Source organism: Sinocyclocheilus rhinocerous, unplaced genomic scaffold (genome assembly GCF_001515625.1).
Source record: "Sinocyclocheilus rhinocerous isolate Xijiao unplaced genomic scaffold, SAMN03320098_v1.1 scaffold579, whole genome shotgun sequence".
Taxonomy (NCBI): domain Eukaryota; kingdom Metazoa; phylum Chordata; class Actinopteri; order Cypriniformes; family Cyprinidae; genus Sinocyclocheilus; species Sinocyclocheilus rhinocerous.
Window position 1 is genome coordinate 185373 of NW_015666542.1, and position 12871 is coordinate 198243.

At 37.5% G+C, this 12871-nt stretch overlaps 1 protein-coding gene and 2 long non-coding RNA genes across 3 annotated transcripts in view; 1 reads left to right on the plus strand and 2 right to left on the minus strand.

Annotated features, from left to right (window-relative positions):
* LOC107732662 (uncharacterized) overlaps positions 1-12871 on the minus strand; it is a 17187-nt gene that overhangs the window by 537 nt on the left and 3779 nt on the right. Inside the window, exon 2 of the long non-coding RNA XR_001638893.1 lies at positions 3040-3044. This is a non-coding gene — a long non-coding RNA (uncharacterized LOC107732662). The remainder of the gene's footprint in view (positions 1-3039; positions 3045-12871) is intronic.
* Positions 6678-12871, plus strand: part of LOC107732661 (uncharacterized) — a 9982-nt gene continuing 3788 nt past the window's right edge. Inside the window, exons 1-2 of the long non-coding RNA XR_001638892.1 lie at positions 6678-6689; positions 12220-12222. This is a non-coding gene — a long non-coding RNA (uncharacterized LOC107732661). The remainder of the gene's footprint in view (positions 6690-12219; positions 12223-12871) is intronic.
* Positions 9884-10999, minus strand: LOC107732660 (receptor-transporting protein 2-like). Its single transcript, XM_016544061.1, has 2 exons — positions 10857-10999; positions 9884-10226 (listed from the first exon to the last, which is right to left on the minus strand). The coding sequence occupies exons 1-2, from the start codon at positions 10997-10999 to the stop codon at positions 9884-9886; spliced, it is 486 nt and encodes a 161-aa protein (XP_016399547.1).

Sequence of the window (12871 nt, forward strand, 5' to 3'; positions counted from 1 at the left end):
CGGTCAGTGAAGACGAAGAAGAGAATGATGTGTGCTCCCGGCGCCTATTTATACTATAGTCGCACCGGTAGTGACGTCATGGCTGTCGCCGGCCAACGAGTTGGTGTTTTTTCAATGTATGCTTCAGACACGGGTCACGACGAGGCGTTCCCCATATCGACCCCTAGAGGACGCAGTTCGAAGTTCCCATGAAAGGGAACCACATTACATTTTGTGTATCATTAACAGTGCTGAAACAAACAAACAAAAAAACGTTGGCAACAATGCCATAGCGGCATAAGCAAAATATCTTTAAAAACATGCAAAATCAGTACAAAAACATATCTGTATGTAACCAGTGTTTCATAATTAATGATAATACTAAAATTAATGATCGTTCATAATTTTGTTTTAAAATAGACCTGACCTAAATATTTACCAAAATACTGATGCAACTTAATAATAATAATTAGCACCACACAATTACATAAAAATGTAAGTGAAACAAATTTTTGTTACATTGTGTAGTACATTATGACATGATGGTTCCCTTGACATTTCACAAACCTAATTAACGCTGATTAGTTTGTTTTAGTTGCTGAAGCATCTGAAATGTTCCTCTTCAGAAGTAGTGTTAACCGAATCCTGATAACATTACTAAAAAGTATGAAGTATTACTGTGATGAAGATACAAATCAAATATGAAATTCCAGTTCAGATTTTATCCATAAAATGCTGCTCATTTAATAAAATTGTGTTTAAGCAACTTGAAGTGAATGTGGAAACTAAACTAAATGTCTGGACAGAAATACATATTAAATGTGTTTGAACCTGTTTTGTTTCTACTTTCAAAAATGACTCAAACCCAAAGCCACTCATGTTGAGTCTTGTGGAGTGACTAAAAGAGTTTTTAACTTTCAAGTCATAAGAAACAAAACTGAACCTGGTGCATACAGTATCTGTTTTGATTTCAAAGGTCAAAGGAACAGAGATAGTGGACTATAGCAGAATAAATACTTATGAATGGTGATTAGTTTTGTATTAGAAATATGTGATTTTTACTGTACATGTACACAGAATTAGTATGAGAAGCTTCTGATTTTTTAAGCTATGGTAATGTCTCATCCAGTATTGGCTGATTGAAATAGCATGAACTATGTGATAGCACAAATCACAGAAATGAATATGAAAGTTAATTTTCACCTCCACCTACTGGACAACACGTAGAGATAATATAAACATGAAATTAAAACTCACAGTTGCCTAAAGACCTGCTCACTGTGCATTTCTTAATTTATTGAATTCTGAAGTATCATTCACAAACTAAATCAAAACGACAGCGAAGTGGAAGTAGGCAAATCCAGTGTTCTTTAAATGAAAAACCTAAAACTTTAAAGTTTTTGAATTTGTATAAAGAGTAATTCCTAAATTTTAGGGGTTCCTCAGGGTTCAGTGCTTCGCTTCCCGGGTTTGTGACATCACAAACCCAGATAAACCCAGCCCTCGGGAAAAGGAAGCAAAGGGGGCGAGGCCATGCTGCGTTGCTTTAGAGAGGAGAAAGAGAAAACTAGGGGTGCACGTAAAAATCTATTCTTATATGAATCGCGATTCTGTCTTCTAACGATTCTAATGGATTCACAAGATTCAAAATCAATGTTCTAAAGCAGCGGTTCTAATCCTGTTCCCCCTGCTCTGCACACGCTCTGCTCTGCTTCATCTCTCTCTCTCTCTCTCTCTCAATCTCTCACTCAGATCATCAGCAGCTCCAACAATGAACTGTTCCAATTATTTTCACATAGCTATGAGAAGCATTAAACATGGATGTGCGTGCAGTTGCCGTACTGTATTAAAGCTTTAATCAGGATAAAACTGTATATTAAAAGCTAACATAAGCAGTCAAAAAACATAGAAAAAAAAACAGTTAACCACCCCTTTAAAATAGTTATGAATTGCCATGAGAGAATGTTGGCCTTGACTAACATTATTTTCTTGTTTAAATGTAATTTTTTAAAAACTGTGTTAAAATGATAATACATAGTAAGTAAGCATGTCCCGTGAGATATTCATTTCGTGGGGAGGGATTGTAGGTTTTTCAGCAAGCATGTCGACCAGCTCCCACTCTCCTTTAGTTGTCATCGCTTCAAGAGAATCTTTGAATGCTTCCTCCACCGGTATATCAAAGGACAACTGAACATCCAGCACTACAGAGAAGACCAAAAAATGAGAGTTATTGGGGTCATACCACATGGTAGTTATAAGAGAAATTCAATTGACTCTTCAGTCAAGAAAACTTACCAGTGTGCTGGTATGAATTAAAGGTGAATGTGCAGTTTTGAATATCAAATGGAAAGGTATAGATGTCCAGGTTACAAGAACTGATGACATGAAATGGAAGATCATCCATTACCTTGCCAGTATATTCAACGTAGAGGTAATATGTGTCTGGGACTTTATTTTCATCAATGCTTCAAAGTAAAAAGTAGGTATGGGTGTTATATTCTTTCTGGTATCCATGCAAAGCGTTGAAGTTTTTTTTAATAAAAAAAAAAGTCTCCAAAATCAAGGAATCAAGATTCAGAAATACAGATATGTTTAAACTCACAATTCATTGATGATAATATCAGGCCTCCACAGTTGTTTTCGTGGTATTGAAATTCTGTCTGTTCCACATTTAACAGGATCCCAGCTCAAGCCTTCAATATTCCAAACCTACAGAACACAAAATGTTATTATCAGTAAATTTATCAGTAAACATAGATCCAACAGATCTACTAGTGGGTCTCCAGCAAGGTCACTATACCATCGAGGCCTATACTTATTTCTTCTGTGTGCGGATTAGCCAGTCAAGCAATGTCTGCCAAGAAGCATATGTGACTTCAACCTTGAACAATATGTTGACTTGGCCTTACGACTTTGTCTTTCTCCTTACAATATGGGCTATGGCTCACTATCCCCCGTAAATCCCAGTGTTTCCCTCTCAGCACTCAGATTAGCCAGTCAAGCAATGTCTGCCAAGAAGCATATGTGACTTCAACCTTGAACAATATGTTGACTTACGACTTTGTCTTTCTCTTTACAATATGGGCTATGGCTCACTATCCCCCGTAAATCCCAGTGTTTCCCTCTCAGCACTCCCAAGACCACTGGTCTCTGTGTTCCCTGGCCTCGTAGTCCATTGGTCTATGTGCTCCTTGGCCTGGTAGTCTCAAGTCCATTGGTCTCTGTGCTCCTTGGCCTAGTGGTTCCAAGTCTGATGGTCTCTGTGCTCCTTGGCCTGGTGGTCCCAAGTCCATTGGCCTCTGTGCTCATTGGCCTGGTGGTCCCAAGTCAATTGGTTTCTGTGGTCCCAAGTCCACTGGTCTCTGTGCTACCTAGCCCAGCAGTCCCAAGTCTGATGGTCTCTGTGCTCCTTGGCCTGGTGGTCCCAAGTCCATTGGTCTCTGTGCTTCTTGGCCCAGTGGTTCCAAGTCTGTTGGTCTCTGTGCTCCTTGGCCTGGTGGTCCCAAGTCCATTTGTAACTGTCAAAGACATGTTTTCAAATAGATGTGCATTTATATGTTTCTGTTATAAATTTATATCAATTTGAGTTAATTCATTGTTTAAATATATTTGATTAAAACGTATGAATGTGATTTACAAGGTAAGAAGTAGAGAATGTGCTCCCTTAAAATGTTTAAAGTGAGGGGTACTTTAAAAAAGATATTATTGAAACGTAATAGGTCACATGTCCAGCTTGAGTTGAGCGCGGGACTGTTTCATTAATGTTCAAACTAACATGGATGTAGAGAAACTCTGATGGTATACAGCCTGAAAAAGAGTTCCTTTATCTGCATGGTCTAAGAGGGCGCACATGGTAATTCATCTTTAAATGTGTTGCATAATGTTGTTTTATATCACTTTACGTGAACAATGTGATTTGTTAATAGTGATGTCATTGGATTTGAATGTGTCACATGTGTTCACTTGCATGTCAGTGGACATTTACATAAGAGACTTGAAAAGGACCATAATAAATGCATATTTTGAGCATTATATGCTTTTATTTCTTGTAGTATTCACAGTGTCTGCTGAAAAGAGTGATAAATAAACAGTAAAAATACATCTGTATGAAGTGTGGCTATTATTTCATAAGACCAGTGCAGCTACACCATTGGTCTCTGTGCTCATTGGCACGGTGGTTCCAAGTCTGATGGTCTCTGTGCTCTCTAGCTGGTGGTCCCAAGTCCATTGGTCTCTGTGCTTCTTGGCCCAGTGGTTCCAAGTCTGTTGGTCTCTGTGCTCCTTGACCTGGTGGTCCCAAGTCCATTTGTAACTGTCAAAGACATGTTTTCAAATAGATGTGCATTTATATGTTTCTGTTATAAATTTATATCAATTTGAGTTAATTCATTGTTTAAATATATTTGATTAAAACGTATGAATGTGATTTACAAGGTAAGAAGTAGAGAATGTGCTCCCTTAAAATGTTTAAAGTTAGGGGTACTTTAGAAAAGATATTATTGAAACGTAATAGGTCACATGTCCAGCTTGAGTTGAGCGCGGGAATGTTTCATTAATGTTCAAACTAACATGGATTTAGAGAAACTCTGATGGTATACAGCCTGAAAAAGAGTTCCTTTATCTGCATGGTCTAAGAGGGCGCACATGGTAATTCATCTTTAAATGTGTTGCATAATGTTGTTTTATATCACTTTACGTGAACAATGTGATTTGTTAATAGTGATGTCATTGGATTTGAATGTGTCACATGTGTTCACTTGCATGTCAGTGGACATTTACATAAGAGACTTGAAAAGGACCATAATAAATGCATATTTTGAGCATTATATGCTTTTATTTCTTGTAGTATTCACAGTGTCTGCTGAAAAGAGTGATAAATAAACAGTAAAAATACATCTGTATGAAGTGTGGCTATTATTTCATAAGACCAGTGCAGCTACACCATTGGTCTCTGTGCTCATTGGCACGGTGGTTCCAAGTCTGATGGTCTCTGTGCTCATTGGCACGGTGGTTCCAAGTCTGATGGTCTCTGTGCTCTCTAGCTGGTGGTCCCAAGTCCATTGGTCTCTGTGCTCCCTAGCCCGGTGGTCCTAAGTCCATTGGTCTCTGTGCTCCCTAGCCCGGTGGTCCTAAGTTCATTGGTCTCTGTGCTCCTTGGCCTGGTGGTCCCAAGTCCTTTGGTCTCTGTGCTCCTTGGTCTGGTGGTCCTAAGTCAATTGGTTTTTGTGGTCCTAAGTCTACTGGTGTCTGTGCTCCATAGCCCAGCAGCCCCAAGTTCACTGGTCTTTCTGCTCCCTAGCCCAGCAGTCTAAAGTCCGTTGGTCTCTGTGCCCTTTGACCTGGTGGTCCAAAGTCCATTGGTTTCTGTGCTTCCTAGCTGGTGGTCCTAAGTCCATTGGTCTCTGTGCTCCTTGGCCTGGTTGTCCCAAGTCCTTTGGTCTCTGTGCTCATTGGCCTGGTGGTCCCAAGTCAATTGATTTCTGTGCTCCCAAGTCCATTGGTCTCTGTGCTCCCAAGCCCGGCAATCCCAAGACCATTGGTCTCTGTGCTCCTTGGCCTGGTGATCCAAAGTCCATTTGTTTCTGTGCTCTTAAGTCCATTTGTCTCTGCGCTCCCTAGCCCAGTGGTCCCAAGTCTGATGGTCTCTGTGCTCCTTGGCCTGGTGGCCCAAAATACATTGGTTTCTGTGCTTCTTGGCCCAGTGGTCCCAAGTCTGACGGTCTTTGTGCTCTCTAGTCCGGTGGTCCAAAGTCCATTAGTTTCTGTGCTCCTTAGCCCGGTAGTGCCAATTTTAATGGTCTTTCTGCTCCCAAGCCCAGTGGTCCAAAGTCAATTGGTCTCTGTGCTCCTTGGCTCGGTGCTCCCAAGTCCATTGGTTTTTTTGTGCTCCCTTGCCCAGTGGTCCCAAATCTGATGGTCTTTGTGCTCCCTGGCTCGGTAATAATAAAATAAACTAAACAGTTTCTGAACTCACTGAGCTCCCTGTCACAGCCATAGAGGAAGCCCCTGAACTCCCTGTCCCCTGTGCTCCCTGTCTCTGCACCTACCATGGCCTCCAGATCCCCAGTGGTCTTCAGCTCCACCTTGATCTCTGGCTCCACCCTGACTTTCCACTCCGCTGACCTCGCCATGGTCTCCAGCTCTACTGGCTCCACCGTGGTGGTTTCCATCTATTCTGTGGTGTTCCTAAGCTCCACCGGCTCCACTGTGGTCTCCTGCTCCACCGGCTCCACTGTGGTCTCCTGCTCCTCCGGCTCCACTGTAGTCTCTTGCTCTGCTGGCTTCCCAGTGGTCATCTGTTCCACTGTGGTGGTTCTCATCTCCACTGCCCCACTGTGGTGGTTCATGGATCTGTCTTCTCTACCATGTTAGTTTCCTCCTCTGCCATGTCTTCCTGCTCCACCAGTGTTCCCAATCCTCCCCCTGGTCCACCTCTGCTCCTCCACCCTCGTGGACTTTTTATTGTTGTCCTTAATTGGGGATTATGTAATGTTTTGTCTGTTCTCTGTGGTCTTGTTTTATAGTCTTTTAGTTTGTAGTTTGCCCTGTTATGTTCCTGTTACCTGTGCCTTATTCATCTTATTAGCAAATGTAAGCCCTAGTGTTCTAGTGTTCTTTGCTAGATCTTGTCCTTTCTGTGGACGTTGTGTTCGATCAATCAGTTCTTTGTGTTCTTGGTGTTTTTGGATGTCTGTACTTTTGTTATTTTCGTTATTAAATCTCTACCTGCAATTGGATCCTGCTCTTATATTATCTCTGAGTCTCCTGCACATTACACCTTTTTGCTCTTTTGTACTGTTCTCTTTTCTTAAGTTAAAATGAATTAGTTTCATTAATTTATCAGTTAATAAAATAAGAGATATTGCTGCAGTTGCAGTATGACTTACCAGATTCACCCAAAGGAATGTGTTAAGTTTCTGTGCTTTTTCATCCTGAAAGAGAAAAACTGACTTGATTTAGTCACTATTACCAATAAGCAATTGCCATTCATAAACTAGTTAGCAGTATGGCGGGTTGGCACCTTTACTTGAAGTCATGAAATTATACAATCTTAAGTATTACAGTACATGTAGTAGTGTTGAAATAAATGTTTATAATCTATTGTTTTATAAAATGTAATTTCAAACTGAATTATTTAAAGAGCCTTTATAGATGTGTATGGAATGCAAGATTGGTTGCAAATGGTTGAGCACAGTTTCTAATGTAATGAATACTGATTTTGTGTGGCCATAATTGAGAATTGTTAGATTTATTAGAACTTACCACATCTAAAATCCCATACAGAGTGAAGCTCACACTGATGTTGGTGGGAGTTTTCAGGTTAATAACTGGCCTTATTTCAGTTTTGCCAAAGATATTTTCCTTCAGGGCTGTTATGAGACCATCTGTAGTGGGTTCAGAGCAGTTGATGGTCTCCGCGGATTTCACCATTAGAGCTGGATGAATAAAATTGCAAATTAAATATTACAGGTTTTGTCTGTTGTATTGTCAAATTCTGGGTTAAAGGAAACATTAACTAACACTTAACACTAACACACACAACCTTAACACTATTTTTAGCTGTTTTTTTCTTAACAATTAAAAAATATATTATTTATATGTAAATGATTCTTGTTGTAAACATAATTAATAATGTAAACCATCAATGATTACAACACTATTAATACAAATATGTACATTAATTATAATTTACATTATTTGTAAAGTTGCAAATGTTAATAATGTAAATCACGGATGTTTACTACATTAATATAAATAAAAACATTAAGAGTCATGAATCAAATTATATACAAACTGCTGTAGGTTTTTGGTTGTTGGTTCTTACATAGAGTCTATGAATTTGAAATTAATTTTTTCTTACACTGCATGATGAGACAGCAGATAATGAACTGGAAATGTGGAAGAATAGCTGTGAATCCAGCAGCCTGTTATAATGGTGTTAACAGACACTTCAATATTATACACTTTAATAAAGCACTACTAGTTAGCAGTATGGCGGGTTGGCACCTTTACTTGAAGTCATGAAATTATACAATCTTAAGTATTACAGTACATGTAGTAGTGTTGAAATAAATGTTTATAATCTATTGTTTTATAAAATGTAATTTCAAACTGAATTATTTAAAGAGCCTTTATAGATGTGTATGGAATGCAAGATTGGTTGCAAATGGTTGAGCACAGTTTCTAATGTAATGAATACTGATTTTGTGTGGCCATAATTGAGAATTGTTAGATTTATTAGAACTTACCACATCTAAAATCCCATACAGAGTGAAGCTCACACTGATGTTGGTGGGAGTTTTCAGGTTAATAACTGGCCTTATTTCAGTTTTGCCAAAGATATTTTCCTTCAGGGCTGTTATGAGACCATCTGTAGTGGGTTCAGAGCAGTTGATGGTCTCCGCGGATTTCACCATTAGAGCTGGATGAATAAAATTGCAAATTAAATATTACAGGTTTTGTCTGTTGTATTGTCAAATTCTGGGTTAAAGGAAACATTAACTAACACTTAACACTAACACACACAACCTTAACACTATTTTTAGCTGTTTTTTTCTTAACAATTAAAAAATATATTATTTATATGTAAATGATTCTTGTTGTAAACATAATTAATAATGTAAACCATCAATGATTACAACACTATTAATACAAATATGTACATTAATTATAATTTACATTATTTGTAAAGTTGCAAATGTTAATAATGTAAATCACGGATGTTTACTACATTAATATAAATAAAAACATTAAGAGTCATGAATCAAATGATATACAAACTGCTGTAGGTTTTTGGTTGTTGGTTCTTACATAGAGTCTATGAATTTGAAATTCATTTTTTCTTACACTGCATGATGAGACAGCAGATAATGAACTGGAAATGTGGAAGAATAGCTGTGAATCCAGCAGCCTGTTATAATGGTGTTAACAGACACTTCAATATTATACACTTTAATAAAGCACTGAACAACGCTATAAACTTTAAATATTGCATTACTATTTCATGACTATGTCTTACCTGAGGTCTTGAGAACAAAAATAAAGCCATCAGCTGAAGAACGAGAAGGCAGATAACAGTAAAGGTGCTATAAAATATATATTAGGCTTTTACCTCACAGTTTCATGATCTCTGTGAGGACTGAAATGGACCTCAGGGAAACTATATACAAAAACTGCTTAGACAAAAATTTGCTTAGACAAACTAAAACCAAAAGAGACCTTTGACCACAACATTTCCATTTATTTCATAATCCCAGAATACAGAAGAAACAACATGCAAAGCACAATATATGCAACGTAAAACCCACAATAAAAATATAGTGGTTTCTATGGTAGCGTACTGTTTTACATTAAGCAGGGCTGCAGTGAATTCAGTGAAAGTGAAAGATTAAAACTTACAATAATCGATTAACAAAGAGTAGAAGTCAACCGATAAGCTTAATCTTGCGGCAGTAACAAGTTGTTAATTTTAGTGAATATTACAAATTTACCTCACAGTTTCATGATCTCTGTGAGGACTGAAATGGACCTCAGGCAAACTATATACAAAAACTGATTTGCTTAGACAAACTAAAACCAAAAGAAACCTTTGACCACAACATTTCCATTTATTTCATAATCCCAGAATACAGAAGAAACAACATGCAAAGCACAATATATGCAACGTAAAACCCACAATAAAAATATGGTGGTTTCTATGGTAGCGTACTGTTTTACATTAAGCAGGGCTGCAGTGAATTCAGTGAAAGTGAAAGATTAAAACTTACAATAATCGATTAACAAAGAGTAGAAGTCAACCGATAAGCTTAATCTTGCGGCAGTAACAAGTTGTTAATTTTAGTGAATATTACAAATATTTTCAATAATATAGTAACTTAGAAGATTTTGAGCAATGAAATCAATCTCAGTTGGCTTGACTGCAGATGCCAAGCCGACAGGCTTCACAGTGAGCACTTTCATGTGGCCCATTAAATCTTCCACCAAACACTGAGGATCTGTTCGTTTGACCCAGGTCTTCTCCATAGCATTTCCTGCGGATCTTTTTAACCAGTCTCTCAACTAGCACATCAATGTTCTCTACTGGGAAGTTTGGATCCTCCCACTGAGCTTCATTGCACGTCCTACACTCCTGTTTGTAGCATCGTAGTGTAAAGATTCCCTGTCTGCTTGCTGTGTTCAGATGGAAATGAAACACCACCTGCACTCTACTAGACCCCCAGGTTCTTCTACAAAGAGAACACCTGAAACTACAATCGAAATGGAAAATAAATCACTTTATGCATCTACTGATACTTCCATTCCATATGATTTAATTATTAAATAATTTATTATTATTATTATTATTTATATTGGCTGGTGGTATTTGGCACCTTTATGTAGTATTTCAAAATAACCATTTCATTTATGTAATTTTAAGTTTGATCTGATAACATTTATACACTGTAGTAGCAGTTTAACTGTAATAAAATAGTTGTGAGGTTTATGTGTGTTTATGTGTAGATTTCTGAATACTGTACTTCCTACATTTCATTTTCATTCCATCAAAATATCTAATAAAAATCAATAAGCAGCCTATTTTTGTTGATGGCTTAACTAAATTATCTGTTTAAAAAGTATAGTAACACTTTACAATAATGTACCATTTGTTAACACTAGTTAACTACATTAGTTAACATGATCTACATTTACTAATCATCTTAAAACTCAAAAGCTGTATCTGTTAATACTAATTAACAAACCTGAGCTAACATGAACTAATAATGAACAGTTGTATTTGTATTAACTAACATTAACAATGATTAATGCATACATCATAAATCTTAATACAGTAAAAACACTGTTTAATATCTTTTACTGTGGTAAAGTTGTGCTCTTACTCTGCAAAGGAGCCAGAAATGTACTGGTGCCAATTAGGAGCTAGACTGTTTTCCACAATAGTCTGATCAGTTTCAATATTCCAGGTGTCACCATGAAGATCACTTGCTTTCTTCTGTAAAGAACTGTTCCACAGCAATATCATGTCTGTTTTCTCACAGAGATCTCATAGGAATGAATATGAATGAACTCACTTTATATTTATACTGTAGCTATCTCTCAAACCACAGAAACAAAACTGAAACTACAAGTATGTATCTGTTTTCTACAACACAAAAGTGAACACTGCTTTTTAAAGTAACAGAGATGGTGAATAAGGAATATGGCAGAATAAGCACTTATGACCAGTAATCATCATATCAATTTATACATGAATGGTATTTATTGTTTTATTGTGTATATATACAGAGAAGTAATTTAAGAACTTCCTTGTCTTCCTATAGCTGGTTACATAAACTGCTTAGACTAGTCTTACAAGTTAGTCACCTGATTTTTTAAAATCTTAAAGACAGGTCATAAGACAGTTACATAAAAAGGTAGATTGATCTAATTACAATTTGATAAGTAAGACTGATTAAGACTTGGTTAACTGCTAGTTGGTCAGACTGTACCAGTCCGATACATAACCCCAAAATCAGTGTTGAATCTACATTTCATATTTCCACCCAGTTGGCTCAACGAAGGTATCCAGGAAAGTGCACACCCTCTGCAGTAAACAAAATATCTCTGAACCCTTAGAATCTGTATTACCTTATAGCAGGGCTCTTTAACTCGGCTCCTGGAGGGCCAGTGTCCTGCAGAGTTTAGTTCCAACCCTAATTAAACCCACCTGACCAAGCTAATCAATGTATTCAGGACTATTTAAAAATGATGAACAGGTGTGCTGGATAAGGGTTGGAAGTAAACTATGCAGATCACTGGCCCTCCATGACTTGAATGAGTTATTGATCAATCAATCAATGCAGTTGTTATTGCTTTACCTCCACCTACTGGACAATATGGTATATGCAAAAGGAATATACAAGCTGTGTCCCAAACTGAAGTGCGATTGCGTCACAGCGGTGCGACGAAGGTTGTCCCAAACTGAAGTGTGCTGACTACAAAGTGCGCATTTGAAGTGCGATTGCGTCACAGCGTCACAACGTAAGCCGTCCCAATTCAGAATGCGCCCTCTGAAGACCGCATTCCAAGGCCGATTGCGTCACCGTGGCGCGACGAAGGCTGACGTATTTCGAAAGCGACTTCAAATGCGCCCTCCGTTTCCCAGGAAAATGAAGTGTACATCTGATGGACACTTCGCACCCTACCATATCCCAGAATCACTTGCGAGCAGATGACGACGGTGTTTCTATTCAAAGAACACAGCGGGTGAGAGTTCTGTGGGGGAATTCACATTGAAATGTAAGTATTGTGTTTTCATTTACTCAAATACCTAGCGAAACAAGTGTTAAAAGCCAGGGGTTTTTTTAACACAAAGCCCACAAACAATAAGACAACCACTATATAAGGCAATAGTCTTTCCCTTTTTTGTGTTTTTGTAGTGCTGTCTTGCAAGATATGTCTACAAATGTTTTAACCAAACTTTAGCACTTCAGTATTTTGTATGCATGTCCTGCTGTGTCATATTTTCTAATGTTAAGATTGCAACCTGTCTTTATATTTTTCATAAGTGTTTCCATTTTCTCCTGTTTTAGTACTATTCTGGAGAAAATGAGCCTGCTGGGGAAAGACTTAAAAAATACAAAGTAAGCAAGTTAATACAAACATTTTTGCTGAAATTCATTGTGCCGTTGTTGTTAACAGGCATGGTTTATTTGCTCTGCCTTAGGATCATTCTCTATTAGGCAAGAGGAAGCAGTGGAAAAAATGGATACATTACAATTTTTCAATATCTTTTTTAAATGTCACATTGTCAATGAAACAACCTAATTTCTGTAGTTTATTTTTGTGATGTAAGTTAAAAATAAAATGAATAAGTTGTATACATTATTCATTTTTGTAGTGTAATTTATTTGTA

Bases quoted from the DNA above. Each gene is read 5' to 3' on its own strand.
- LOC107732660 (XM_016544061.1), bottom strand. From the start codon at position 10,999: ATGATATTGCTGTGGAACAGTTCTTTACAGAAGAAAGCAAGTGATCTT. The intron at 10,227-10,856 runs GTAAGAGCACAA...TTTCGATTGTAG, and splicing joins ATTTCTGGCTCCTTTGCAGA to TTTCAGGTGTTCTCTTTGTA.